Source organism: Drosophila simulans, chromosome X (genome assembly GCF_016746395.2).
Source record: "Drosophila simulans strain w501 chromosome X, Prin_Dsim_3.1, whole genome shotgun sequence".
In the NCBI taxonomy this organism is placed as follows: domain Eukaryota; kingdom Metazoa; phylum Arthropoda; class Insecta; order Diptera; family Drosophilidae; genus Drosophila; species Drosophila simulans.
The window spans coordinates 7649982-7664635 of record NC_052525.2 but is presented as its reverse complement, the minus strand read 5'-3'; the positions used below and the strand labels follow the sequence as shown (position 1 = coordinate 7664635).

The 14654-nt window shown below is 42.2% G+C and overlaps 2 protein-coding genes across 4 annotated transcripts; both read left to right on the top strand.

Annotated features, from left to right (window-relative positions):
- The first annotated feature begins 433 nt into the window (after positions 1 to 433).
- On the top strand, positions 434 to 6078 carry LOC6725415 (NCK-interacting protein with SH3 domain). 3 transcript variants are annotated; one of them, XM_044923705.1, is made up of 9 exons: positions 434 to 1504; positions 2957 to 3225; positions 3286 to 3435; positions 3507 to 4706; positions 4763 to 4960; positions 5022 to 5130; positions 5189 to 5398; positions 5487 to 5659; positions 5726 to 6078. In XM_044923705.1, the coding sequence occupies exons 2-9, from the start codon at positions 3052 to 3054 to the stop codon at positions 5915 to 5917; spliced, it is 2406 nt and encodes an 801-aa protein (XP_044779640.1). In that variant the 5' UTR covers positions 434 to 1504; positions 2957 to 3051; the 3' UTR covers positions 5918 to 6078. The 3 variants fall into 3 exon arrangements, with proteins under 3 accessions (XP_044779640.1, XP_039152216.1, XP_039152217.1); XM_039296282.2 differs by having other exon boundaries at positions 434 to 1522; XM_039296283.2 differs by lacking the exon at positions 434 to 1504 and adding an exon at positions 2524 to 2857.
- A 6681-nt stretch (positions 6079 to 12759) lies between these two features.
- LOC27206359 (ubiquitin-conjugating enzyme E2 H) lies at positions 12760 to 14549 on the top strand. The gene has a single exon (XM_016172860.3). It carries the CDS (start codon positions 12760 to 12762, stop codon positions 13309 to 13311), a length of 552 nt encoding a protein of 183 aa, XP_016038491.1. The 3' UTR covers positions 13312 to 14549.
- The last annotated feature ends 105 nt before the right edge of the window (positions 14550 to 14654 follow it).

Genomic DNA, 14654 nt, shown 5'->3' with positions numbered 1-14654 from the left:
GTCGTCAAGGACTTAGGGACTTTTGATATGATGCCTTCTGAATCAAACAAAAACTGTACTTATAAACTATTTACGCCTAGTGAACGTTATTACAAAGGGGTTTCCCCTGCGAATTGTAGTCTAAAATAGCAAATTGCGGTTATAACTAATCAAAATGAAAAAAAAAAAACAATATTTATACATATGTGTGCCACAGGCAAAACGTTTAACCAAAATAAAAACTTGCTAGCATTTAAATAAACATTTTTATAACGCATCCCAAGAATTAGCTTGCCCTTAAAATCAGTATTTTTATATAAATCGCTCCATGTACTGTCCCCCACAAACGAGTTAAATATTATATGCAAATAAAGAAACGTTTTCCTAAAAACAGAAAGAGATCGAGCTTTTTTTCACATTTAAATTGCAGCGCCAAGTTGGCAGCCCACAAATATCTGATATCGATAACGATAACAGGCCGGCATGCCCCACCTCTACATTAAAAGGAAAAAAGCAAATAGGAAATAAAAACAAGTGATTGGATAATTTTTGTTTGTTGATCCCGCTATCTTTGTTTGGTAAAATGGTGAAAACTTAGTTAACGCAACTTGGATGTGCTCAAATTTTGGTTAGTGTTCATCGTGGGTTGTTTAAAACCATATATAAACAAACTCTAAACGCCGTTAACCCTTGTGCGCGTGTGTGTTAGCTTGCGGCTTTTTTTTGGGTGTGGAATAGTTTGTTATTGTTGTTGTTGCAAACACATATATCTGTGCTACGCTATGCAACAACAATTTGTCGCTCATACTTTTTGCCTCATTTTACGTACAGTGTTCTCTCTCTAAATCGCATAACAAGTATTTATTTTGAATAAATTTCGAAAACTAAAAAATTGCCAAAGTGCTGTTATTAAACTGTAAAAATTAAAGAGTATTTTGATATTATTGCAACACTTCTTGTTGCTAAAGTTTCACCATATCGAGTGATCACCGCCCCCCACCAGCATCCCCTCTCCGAAACCACCACCCCCCCCTTCCCGGCGACAGACAAACAGCCAGGGGAGCGAAGGAGACACAAGACAAGTGCATCGCATTTTGCCAGGAGAGGAGCAGCATCACCCTTCTCGCATCGCCCGTCGCCCATTGCATTTCGCATCTCGCATCATTGGAATTAATCAAGTGAGCTCCTCATTCGCGTGCTGCGGCCAAAGGGAACAACAACAAGTGATGGAGCAGCGGAACTAGCCAACCGACCGACTGGCTGTGTCGCCCGCAAAAGGACATCGAGAGCACAAAAGAGAGGAGCAGCAAACACGCCCATCGGCGGAAGGCAACACAAAGCACACACACATCCACACACACACACATATGCAAACGTCCTTGGCTCCTGGACGCCAACAGCGGATGTGCGGGAGGGCGCAGGACGAAGGATAGCTGACGTCTGAGACAAGAAACAACAGGAAGAAGACAACAGCAGCAATAGCGCCTACAACAACAGCAACCGACAAACGCAATTACGGTAAAAGGTGCGCCCAACAACATGGGTAAGTGAGCGGGGCACATTCTCTTTGCATCCTTTTTGTGTTGGGCCCATTGTCGCATTTCCATACATTACACCCTTTCACCGCGTGTCCTTGTGTGCGTGAGTGAGTACAGCAGCCCTGCAGTTCCGAAAATCACTTTGCATTCGGGAGCATTCACCAGGTGAATCATCGGGCCTTAGGTCCAATAAGATTTCTTTTGGGGCAGTCCTATAGGATGTCTAATAAGGTTTTCTTTGGGGCAGTTCCGGATGTACATCTTTTACCACCCTTGAAATTTGTAACTACACAACACTTGTTTTTAGTACATTTTGAAAAGTAATTGGTTTTGAAGTATTTAAAACAAATGATCTAGTTCATTTTAGGTTTTATTAACCGCAAAATATTTGAAAAAGTTTGCAAAGCTTAACTTTGAAAATATCCATTAGGAAATTGCAGTTAATATTTATAAAGATATTTGTGAAGATTTAATGCATGCATAATACTAAAACCGCAAATGTGGGCCACAAATATTACTGTTATTTGTACCGCTATTTACTGGCTAATTTATGAACCGGTTCACTCTTGCACGGATATCCTGCGAGAAAAAGTGTGAGAGAAAGACAAGGAGAGCGCGAGAGAGGGAAATGCGCGCGCGTGGAGAGAGAAAGCACGAGTGGGCGGGGCAGTGGAGGGGGCGCTGTGTTTTGAAACGGATTTGCTCGTGTTGAGATTTTCACACTAAGCAATAAAATAGGCACCCAAAGAAATTAAAAAAAAAATTTGTTTTTAAATATAGGAAAAGTTCTTAGGACAGAAGTTGGACTTGAACTCAGACCTTTCTGTTCCAAGCTGTAGATGTCCTCAAAATAGTGTATAAATTGAATGCACTCTGTGCTTTTTTCGGTGTAGCAAGGAGCGTGGAGAGCGCAGAAGCCACGTGGCTCTCTCGGGCGTGTTTGTGTTTGTGGGGAAAACAATGTAAGCTGAAAAGGATCAAAAGCGCAAGGCGTTGTTGCAGGACCTAAAAGCAGCGCACAAAGCAGAAACGGGAAAGGCAGGAAGAGCGAGCGAGTGAGCGAGCGAGCGCAAGTGAAATATGAAAATTGCATTTTCCTCTTCCTGTGTGGGGGTGCTCCATTAAAAATTCCACCAGCACGAGGAGTATCCTCTTTCACGGCTCCGTGCGAGTCCTGCGGAATTCAGCAGTTCTGCTGCAGTCCAGTTCAGTGGCACGAAAAAACGTTTTGGAGCATCAATAAGAGTGTAGCCAGTGCCGTCAGTCCGCAGTTTGGCCCTCGGCAGTGAACTTAACTTTTGTTTTTTAGCGCCTACTGCAGTTTTTCCCCGTGTGCTTGTGTGAGTGTCGACGCCCTTATTTAGTTTTTTAGATTTTCCAGCTTTGAATTGAAAATCACTCAAAATTAATCCGTTCGAAATTGATCGTTTTTATTTTAGCAGAAGCAACGGCAGGAGGTGGCCCTATTGGAGGAGGAGCAAGTGGTCCCAGTGGAGGAGGTGGCAACGACATCGGTTTAGGCATCGGCATCGAGATGCTCAAGGCTCTGTACGACTTCCAGGCGGTCTATCCGAAGACCATCAGTTTCGATGAGGGCGAGTACTTCATCCTCTACCAGACGTCCGCCCGCCAGCGCAATTGGTGGCAGGTGGTCAGCATGAAAGGCAACATTGGCTTTGTGCCCTCCAATTACGTAATGAAGATTAAGGTAAGTTCGTCACTCACTAGTGAATGGAAGGGATTACTAAACATATGCACATTTCGACAGGTGGAGCACGACTTTCTCATCAGCTTTCTGAACTCCTCGATAGAATCGCTGGAGAAGTGCACGGACCATGAGATCAATGGCATCATGTCCAAGGACGAACTGCTGGACAGGCTGCGCGAGAAGAAGCACACCATGGAGCGCCTGTATGCGGTGGGTAGATTCCATACTACTCGTATAGCAAAATGAATGTAATTTATTAATGTGTGTCCTCTATCTTGCAGGAGAGTTCCGAGCGCGACGGTGACTCCTCGCTCTCCTATTCACACAGCTACAGTGACAAGGGTAGCCACCGGCACTCGCATCCCCATCCCACCCAATCCCAGACGCAGCTTCATTCCCAGCACAGGCAGCACAGTCCGCCGCCCAGCGGCGGCAGCGGTGGCTCCCAGCGCTTGGACATGAGCAAGAAGAGCATGTCCAGTCCAGCGGTGGGCTCATCGTGCGGCCTGCCCCAGAACCAGGGCATGATCGAGTCGCCCAGCATGGGCAGCATGCAGTTCCAGGGCAGCAGCTGCACCATCCAGACGCCGCAGCAGCAACAGCCGCTCCCAGCACCGCCAGCACCAGCTCCCTCGCCATCGGCAGCATCGGTCACACCCACTGCGGCATCAACGACCAAAGCGGCTACCGGCGGTGATGTAGCGCAGGACAATAGCATCACGTCGGAGCCCTCGGAGACGACAACGACCACTACGACGACCAGCGAGGATGTGGTCACCACATATAAGGAGACCAGCCAAATGAGCACCAGCCAGCAGCACAAGCCGCAAAATGGCAGCACTGCCTCGGCGTCCATTTCCGCATCCGCCTCGGCCTCAGCTTTGCGCAGCAACGGCGGCAACGGCAAGGCCAACGGGAGTGCGGCCGCTCTGCACCAGGAGCTGCAGCAGGAGGAAGCGGACAGTGCGCCGGACAAGTCGGATGATGCCAGCGCCGTGCAAAGTGACGACGGTTGCCCGCCCAACGGAGACAGTGCGGACAATAGCCAGGCGCTGGACAGCATCGACAGTCCGTCGCATCGACAGCGCGGCCTGAGTCTGGGCAGAATCGAGGAGGGTGCCACAGGAGGAGGCCAGCTGAAGGTGGAGTCATCGGATGTCTATCAGATTGTGGACGCCCTGCGGCGGAACACCAACCTCAGCTTCGATCTCTCCTGCGAGGCGTTGCGCGTGGTGCTGACCAGCCTGGAGCAGCTGTACAACGGAGCCATCAATCCGTACCTGGAGGCGGTGGCCGTTCATGTCACTGGCAAGGTGGCCACGCCCAAGGAGCTGCTGGGCATAACGCACGACGCCAAGCGGTTGCAGTATCTCTTTGCCCAGCTGGCGGACTGCAAGAACGATACGGAGCAACGCACTTGGATGCTCTACGAGGACGAGGAGGACATCATTCAATTCCTTGAGGAGCTCGTCGAGATTTTGGTAGGAACTAGCTTCTTTTGTAACTTGAAATCTTAAACATATATCACTCCTTCCAGATCAATGCTGATGAGAGCATCAGTTGCTACGAGATGTCCTGCGATCAGTACCAGATGTTTATCAATCTGGTGCAGTACTACCAGATGGAGACGCGCTGGTCCATCAAGCGACTGCTGCTCAAGACCTTTACGGCCGCTTGCCATCTGGACTATATCATTGTGGACATATTGCTGACCTCGGTGCTGCCATTGGAGATTGTAAGCTCAGATTGTGCCACCTAATGGTTCCCTAAGCTTAGAACTTAACATTCCCTTTCAGGTCGAGGACATGAAGACGCACTTTTCCAATCTGGATCGCTTCAAGCAGCTAGTCAAGATGCTCACTATTATCTTCTCACTTGGGCAGCCTATGCCGGTTAATCATCAGGGTAAGATCTATCTTAACTTTACCAATAGTACTTTGATGTATATTGATGTATATTATAGATTATTTGGGCGTACACTTTGCCAGCTTCCTGCTGGAAATCGTCGAGGGCAACAATCCGGAGGTCTTGGTGGACATGGTCATTGCCTTGATCTTGGCCTTCAATCAGCAATTTAGCGAACACACCTATAATGTCATCATCGAAGGTATGCAGAATCTGCCATCCGCCAAGGTGTTTACGGAGAAGCTGCTACTTTTGCTCAATCGGGAGGGTAAGTTTTCAATCTTAAGCATACTTATTAATTAACTAAAAAACAAAACCATGTAAATTTGATCGCTTTCTTCTTGAATTCTAACCAGATGATCCCACACGCTTGCTCAAGCATCCCAACGAGCATATGAACACGGTGCTGCGAATGTTTATCGACATATTCAGCCATCCGGATACGGCGGGCATGTTCTATACGAACGACATCAAGGTGCTTATCGATATAGTGGTTCGCCAGCTATCCGATTTGGATGCCGGCAGTACGGTGAGTCCGCCAGAAGTCCATGCAACTATAGTGCTCCGTACTAAGTACACTTTAATTTGGTTCCAGACGCGGCCGTGCTACTTGGAGCTGTGCCGACGCATCCTGCGCAATACGAACTATCAGGAGCACCAGCATCGCAAGCATGATCTCATGAAGATCTTCACGCGCATCTTCTGCGAGGAGACCGAGTGCAGTGCCTCCGATCAGCAGCTGGTGCGGGAAATAGCGAACGAGTTTCCGCAGCTGTTCAAGGCCTAAGGATTATTGGATACGTATACCAAAACAACAAAAAAAAAAAGCCGAAACCAAAAACAAAAAAACGAAGGGAAACCAAAATTGTAAAGCGTTGCTAGTGAGGCGAGCCGTTGAAAGCGAGCCAAACCTTAAAATCTCAAATAATTTCAAATTTGATCAGTGCATTTGTTATGTGTTTGTTTAGTGTCTCGGTCTAGGATAGCCCTCGTCAAAAAAAAGTAAAATATTGAAAAGAATGCATTTCGATCCATGCCGGATCGAAAGGGAGCACACACGCGACTCTACATATATCTTATGAACATAGTCTGTAAGCAGGACAAATGTACTAGTTGCATGTGGAGTAGATGCAACCTCATAGAGATGATAACCCAATCTAGCGATCTAGACGAAAGAAATGAAGCCATAGCCTATAGCCCATATAGTCTAACACTAAATTATCCCCTGTTTAGGATGATTTCACTAATTTAGAATTTAGCCAGGGACAATTTTAGCCAGACGCAGAGTCAGAGATTAGCCTCACTTTTAAATTTTTATAGTTCCAATTGCCCATTTGTTTGGAATTCAAAATTTTGACAAAACAAAAGAAGATTGAAGCATAAGGAAGAACGAAATATTTCGAGGAATATAATATTTATAGCCTAATTATACACCTATAATGAAAAATATACATTCACGGCGAATGCGAATGAAACGTTAATTGCAATCTACAAGTAAACAATTGATATATTAACGATGTATGACCGCAGTATTTGCCGCTAGCAAAATCCAAATCGATTCGAATGTAACGAGCATATAATGTTAAATTTGTTTATATAATCTATGAGGAGGAGAACTAAGCCGAACAGGAAATCATTGACAATTGTTAAAGCTCAAATACTTATTAATTGGAGGCTAAGGAGGCTGGAAATTGAAAACAATTAACTATGCAGAAGCATTGAAAGTTAGGACACCCATTTGCATTTCTCCCTCACTAAAAGGACACAAACACACTGTGGCACTTGCATTTTGAAATTTTACGGAATTCCGAATGATATTAAAACAAATTATTGCATTACCAGTTTCATTTTTTTTGTAATATTTGTTAATACATTTTCTTTCTGAACTATAGGGTTTTAACCTCCAGCAAACCAGCCACGTTTTCTCTATATATCTCTCACTATTTATCAAGAAAAATAACAACACAAAATTCCCAGCGGATCCTACGAAAAGATCCATAATTTTAAATTTAATTTTAAGGCAACTCTATTGTATTTGTTATGTTATTTAGTAGTTAGATTCGAAGAGGCCTAGGACCTCTCATTCTAGTTTCGAAACAGGAACATTGTATTTATTTCTGATTGCACGATCCGCTGGGAAAAGTTATATCTATCTCTATATAAACACATACAGCCAACAAGATGACAGCATAACGAGTTTTGGACAGATTTCAATGGTCTTTCTTTGTTATTGTTACGTCACAGTTATAAATCTTAAAAGTTAAAACAACGAAGCTCAAATAAAAATTAACATTTTAGACCAGATTAGTAATGAAATACGGAAATTAGGGGCGGAAACCACATTTGATATTTATTCCTCATTGGATTTGGTTACCTTAAAACGTAGTATAGAAATCCTTATATCATTCCACTTTAAAAAAGCAATACATTTTTCAAGTTTTCATGCCCTCCAGTTGACGAAAAGTGGTTTAGAAAACACTGCCTATAGCTTAGGAAGAAATTGAAAATTCGCCTCAGCCTGAATTGAAGTAAAAGTTAACGTAATTATAAAATTCAGCATTTTGCCATAAATTTCTATTGTGGTTTCCCCCCTGAACTATTGCGATCCAATTTGATTTAGGTTTTAGAGATTCTCATTGTTATATTGTTTAAGAAACAAATTTTAATCAAAACGCATGAGCATGATATTAAAAGATCTATTTAAAAACCCCTGTGTGGATCTAATTTTTAAATTAATATTAAAATTGAGACAAGCTGCGCTGATTCATAAACGAATTTAATTTGCCAAGTTTCATAACGAATAGGAGTATTTACAAACAGTTAAAAACTAAACTAAATCAGAAACTAAAACCAATATTAGCCACGAATTGTACCTTTCGATTTTGAATTTAAATAACACTCTCGGTATTTGCAAGAAAAGAAAAAAAAGAAATAAATAAAAACAATAAGGCAAAGAGTACACGAAGCTGCAATAAAAACAATTGATGTTTAAAAGTACTACGTTAACAAAAACAAACACGTTTTACGTCAAGCAAATAGAGCTAATTTAAAAGATTGTTATCCTCTCATTTTTTAACACGAAATAGAGATCCTAAATACAGAAAACCAAACAAATTACAAGTTTTAATAAACGCATTCAAAATGTAACGGAACGAAATTACAATTGTAAGAAACGAAAATAATAAATGCAGAAATTCAAGTATACATTCAATGAGTTTAAAATTCAAATTCAAATGAGAACAAATAATTCAAATACCTATTTGAAAGCTGATGTTTTTGAAAATTGTATGCAAAATAATTTAGGTTTGAAACTCGACTTTGTGGCCATTGAAGCTTTGCACCACTTTTGTTCAGTGGTATATTTTGAGAATTTTGCGGTATATTTTAACGGTCATCAATGGTCACACTTTGCGGGCGCTGGTCACACTACAAATTTTCCAAGTCTTTCATATTCCGGAAAACAAAACAAAATTAATTAAGTAATTAGAGACGAAGTATCTAGGAAAATGCACAGGGAATCACGGTGATTAAACGGGAATGTGGAGAAGTATCGAAGCGTAAGAATCGACGGCGACCGTCAGTCCACAATAACACCACCCACGAGCAACAATAACAACAATACAGCTAAAACGGGAGGCTACTGCAAATATACACACACCGAAAGAAATCAAAATAAAAAGGTACGGAATATGTGTGTGTATGCATAATTGTTTGATGAAAAATAGAATTACTTTATATTGAATATATATCCCGGATTTTTGTGAGTGTGTGTGTGGGAGAGTGCGACAACAACATCATCAGCCATAGACGAACAACAACAACAATGGCAGTTTGACCCCCGCACAGCTGTGAATGTTCTCCATCTCTCTTTGACACCCGCAGTCCCCATCGCCCTCTTTCTCTAATTTCGCATTCTGCTGCCTTGAATTCAAAATCAAACTTCCAATCGCCACATACATATTTACCTCTGTTTCCAGCAATTTGCCGTTAGTCGGGAGCCCTAAGCTGAGAACGTGCATTCGTACATATGTACGATATATCCACATATATACATATATGTGGATCTCTATAACTTCCCCCGTTAGCTTAGTTGCAATATTTTCTTTGTTGTGCTATTGCCATCCCTTTTGCACACCACCCTACCCCGCCTACCCGAAAACTACGCACTTTGCTTTTGGCCTGCTTATTGCGTTGTGTTTTCGCTTCTCCCCCTGTTTTGCGTTTCAAAAGTCTTATCAGTACGAACAATTAAATGTGCGCTTTAAAGCTGAGTAATAAATTGAATGCTTTTACAACAAAAATTTGCTACCATTTTCTGCCCCTCTCCCACACAAGCGTACACACACACACATGTGCAGTCAATGACCCAGTATGCATGTGTGGGGGGAAGTTGCAAAAACACGATAAACGAAATCCACAAAGATGTCTTCCTAATTTTTGACTTTGATTTTGAGTTTGCATTCGAACCCTTCGCTTAAACGTTGCATTTGACCTCGTTAAATCTCCTCCTTCATTTGCTTTTGGCATGTGTATTTGTATATATTTTGTTGCTAGGCTCCACACGCACACACACTTAGGCAGTGGCATGTGTGCAATTTTGAAGGGCATCGCCACTTCGGCTTTTTAGTCTCTCCCGTCTCTCTCCCCTTTCAGCCCACTCCCCCCCCTATTGCCATTTCCCGTTTCATTTCTATCTCTAGCTTCTTGTTTTTCTGGCTTTGCTTTGCCTTTGCTGCATTTCACAGCTGTCGCTGTCCTTGATTATAGCTTTTCTTTGCTTTGCTTTGCTTTACTTTGGGGGCTCTCTTTTCGTCCAATTTGTTGTTGCTCATCGCTTTGTTATTATGATTTTCCTTTGAAGGGGGTCCATTGCACTAAGAAAAAAAAGCGATGTAAAAAGTTAAAAATTGAAGCTAAAGAAGAAAACAAATTTATTTCTTTTAAATACAATATTAACAAAACCTTTTCTGTTTTGCCTTGATATATATTGCAATATATTCGGCAAACTACATTTTGTTTCTATTCCACCGTTTTCACTATGTTTTAAAGCTGGAATTTGGAAACAGATTTATTACTTCTTTTATAATTCTATTGCCAACATTTATTAAGGCTGAAGCTGTCATAAGCAAATATATTTCTAATTTAAAATTGGATACCAGTTTCGTTTTTCTGTGTACTGCACTCAGCAATCTCTCTCTCCCTCGCCCCTCTTCTTCCACCCGTCAGCCCCCATCAACCTTCTCTCTTTTGCGCTTGCTCTCCCGATTGTCGCTCTCTGCTTTATGCTGGCGTCGCTGCCGCCGTCAGATGCTCGTGAGCTCCAACGTGCGCTGCTTTCTGCTTTTCTGCTTTCTGCTTTGGGGGCTCGAAACTCTGTTGCCAGTTAATTTTCAGTAACTAGTTGAAGTAGACAACAAAACGAGCGAAAACGAAAACACACACATATTTAGGCTGATATATGTGCATAGGGGAGACGGAGGGCCAGCAACAACTAAAAACATCATCATCGAAAACCACAACAATAGTTGCAAGTAAATAACAAAGTCACAAAAATCCGACTTATATATGTATATTTGCGAAAAGTTTAAATTTAAATATTTGATAAGTGTGTGATTATTTAATGGTGATGCCAATGGTGATATGATAAATGAAGACATTCATATATTAAAGAGTGAAAAGAATTCCACCTCCAAGAGACAACAACAAAAGCATCAAATTGCAGCTGACTTTTATTATTTTGTTTGTTTATTATTGCTGTTGCTGACTTGGTTGCTTGGTGATCTTCCATGTGGTGGCATCACGAGTACACACGCACACTTCCACTTCCACTCAAGAGTCTTGCACAAAAGCAATGCAATGCAAAAACAACAACAGCGACAGCGACGAGAGACAGTATTACTTCGCTTATTGCGTACAGTAAGGCCAATAAAAAGCAACAACGACAGGCACATTAATGCTTCTCCACACAGAAATCGAAAGAGAATTTCACAATTTGTTAAACTAACGAAGCCAAACCGTGACAGAAAGACAGAAACGGAAAGACTTTTGATATGGGGTGGCCATAAGGAGGAAAAGAGATAGGGGGCGATAGGGGAGCCAGCGCGCACACACACACAAACAGACACATACAAACACTTGACAAAGTACAAGAGAGTAACAGCAGTAACAGCAGAATTAGCTCATCCCAAAGCGTGGAAGAGTGGTGAAGAGAGAGGGAGAGCCATAGAATGGGGCACAGTGGGGTAAAGCGAAATATTCACAAAGCATATATTATAATTTGAAAATGTTAATTTGTCCTGAAATTTGTGTAAGAATTTTCATAATTCCCTAAAGCAAAGTTCGTTTGATTTACGTTGCTGATCGATCTACATATATTTCTCACATCCCCACTGTACATTTGTTGATTTCAAGATTGCTGTGGGGCTGCCTCTCTTCTACTCTCTTTCTGGCTCTCTCTCTCTCTCTCTCTCTCTCTCTGGCATCGCTCCGTGACTTTTGAGCAACAACATTAAACAGCTGAGCTTGTTTGAAAACAACAGCCACCCAACCAACCAACTAGCACAAAAGCCCCCTCCCGCCGAAACGGGAAACGGAATTGAAATTGAAACGAAATCGCCAAGAGCAAGTGAGTGGTGAGAGAAAGGATGAAAAAGTCATTGGAGAGGGGGGGGGATAGAGCATAACGGTATCCCGAAAGTATGCAGCATAAGTCCGCTGAGCAAATCCGTTTCGAAGGACGGCGATTTTTGCAAATGGTAATGACGTATTAGAGAGTGAGAGAGCTGGAGAGAGAGAAAGCGGGAGTGGGAGTGGGTGGATTTGGGCGACGACGTCACAGATTGCTGACATAGTTTCCTCATTTAGGCCAAGTATGCATGTGCATGTTCTCTATGTGTGTGTGTGTGTGTGCGAGAGCAAGAGATTCGCTGGTGACCTACATAACCATGAATATAAATATATATACGGCATATAGATAACTCAGAAGGTAACTCGACCTCCTCCAGATCATATCCCCTCACTTGGCGCCACAGTCCCAATTGGCTAAGTTAAAATTTTGCGGGATAAAATTAACAGTAATTAAATGTGCATTTTTAAGATAACATCCTTTTAAAAGGGATAACATTCAAAATGTTAGGAACACTTTTAAATTTATTATTTATTCCTTAAAAAATATTTATCCTATCTATATTTTTAACTCTGAAAAATTATAAACTGAGAAAGCAAAATTGTAAATGGGTATACTTCCTAAAGTTGATGTCTCTATGCTCTCCGTGACCTCACCTGACTTATCTGTAATTTGAATATCCTTGCTTATCCTTGTGTCCATTAATTGTCATTGCAGGCAGCTCCCGTTTTGCTCTGGACGGTGCCAGTGAGACTTGACGAATGCGGAGCAGTTCGTGGCTGGCGGAGCAGCAGCTGGGCAACCGGAAGCGGATAGCGGATGTAACTCAATAGCAATATTTCAAAGGAACAACATTAAGCATACAACTTATAGATAACAAAGATAACACCGCCTTAGCCTTAGTGAAAAACAACGAGGAGACGACCACTCCATAACCAAATCAAATCAAACCAAACCAATCAAATCAAAAGCCAGGCAACTACAATCCCAAATAAACCAACAAAATGTCCTCGCCCAGTGCCGGAAAGCGACGCATGGACAACGATGTGATCAAGCTGATCGAATCGAAGCACGAGGTGACGATCCTGGGAGGCCTCAACGAGTTCCACGTCAAGTTCTTCGGCCCAACGGAGACGCCCTACGAGGGCGGCGTGTGGAAGGTGCGCGTCTACCTGCCCGACAACTATCCCTTCAAGTCACCCAGCATTGGTTTTGTGAACAAGATCTACCATCCGAACATTGACGAATCCTCTGGGACGGTGTGCCTGGATGTGATCAATCAGGCCTGGACGGCGTTGTACGATCTATCGAACATCTTTGAATCGTTCTTGCCGCAGCTGCTCACATATCCCAATCCGGTCGATCCGCTCAATCGGGACGCGGCCGCATTGTACCTGCACGAGCCGGAGGAGTACCATCGCAAGGTGGCCGACTATGTGCAGCGCTATGCCACCGAGGACGCGTTGCGGGCGGCGCAGCAGGAGCGGGAGAGCAGCGACAGCGAGTCGAGCATGTCCGACTACAGTGAGGATGAGGCCAGGGACATGGAGTTATAATATCGGTTGGAACGCCAGCCTACGGAACTACCGCTAACACTAACACTGACAACAGCCTAATACAAATGCTTCGAGAATCCATTTTCCCGCCACCCAATCTCCCCAACCAAACACACTCACTTATACTGTCACCATACCCCTTCAGTTGGCGATGGAACAACAAGCAACAATATATATATACACATATATATATATATAATAATAATTGATAAATGATAATTGGATTTTAAGATAGAAAGTGATTCGATGATGGCGTGTGATGATCAGCGCACACACGCAGATACATATAAATATATACATAATATATATATATATATACACTAATGTAAGCAGAAAGAAAAACAAGATTTAAAAACTCTTAGTTTAGCCATCAGTAGCTGATAACAAAACGGATTGGAGCAACGATCGTAACAGATCATAGCAGATATATAGACCACAGCAGAAAAAAATGGAACGGATGGAAGAGCAAAATGGAAACAAACAGAATAGAAACACAAACAAACAAACAAACAAACAAAACCGATAAAATACAGATAGCAGAGATAAAAGCATAGATGCAAGCGCAATTTAAATGGTTAATAATAGTAAGTGCACATGCAATGCGAAATCTGATGAGAAATTGCTTTGGCCTTGATCTGGCATTAAACAGACTTCGATGCTCGTCGTTCTTTAGAGTTTAGCAATGGAGTATCAAGTTGATAGAAAACGTAAACACAAGTACCACCATCAAACATAAGTTTTTGGAAAGCCCACACCACATGAAAACCAAGCGACGATAACCCAATATATCCAATTTGCAATCCAGAGGAACGGAAACCTTACGACGATCGATCGATCAACAAAAGTGCGAATTATTTGTTTCTATGTACGTGTGTGTACTTCATATGTTTGTCTTGTTTTGGTTCTGTTTAATTGTAAGCCCGAATTTTTTATTGTCTGTATATGTGTATGTTTATTAAGATATTTGGAAACCGCGGAAAATCATCATCTGACTTAGCAGCACTTTCCCTGCCGAAGTGAAAAAAAAAGAAATACGATCGATACTAAATGAAACGAAATAGAAAGCCAAGACAAATCCTAGAGGAAACGCATGGAGGTGATTGCGTGGAACAGACAGAATAATCGTTGCAGTTCTTTTTCTTGTTAATTAATCTTATTATACGGTTATTATGTAATATTTTAAAATAGGATTCGAATTGATCATGTAATTAAATGCAATAATTCTTATGTCTAACTTATGTCACCCGTGTTTAAGCCAAAAGCATATATTTTTTTATTCTAATACATTTTGCCTTTACACCACATTCACTACTTGATTTATCGTTCTCTCTCTCTCTCTTAGT

Coding starts and splice junctions, on each gene's coding strand:
- LOC6725415 (XM_039296282.2), top strand. Junction 3,226..3,285: donor ATTACGTAATGAAGATTAAG/GTAAGTTCGTCA, acceptor ACATTTCGACAG/GTGGAGCACGACTTTCTCAT. Junction 5,131..5,188: donor TATGCCGGTTAATCATCAGG/GTAAGATCTATC, acceptor TGTATATTATAG/ATTATTTGGGCGTACACTTT.
- LOC27206359 (XM_016172860.3), top strand. CDS start 12,760: ATGTCCTCGCCCAGTGCCGGAAAGCGACGCATGGACAACGATGTGATC.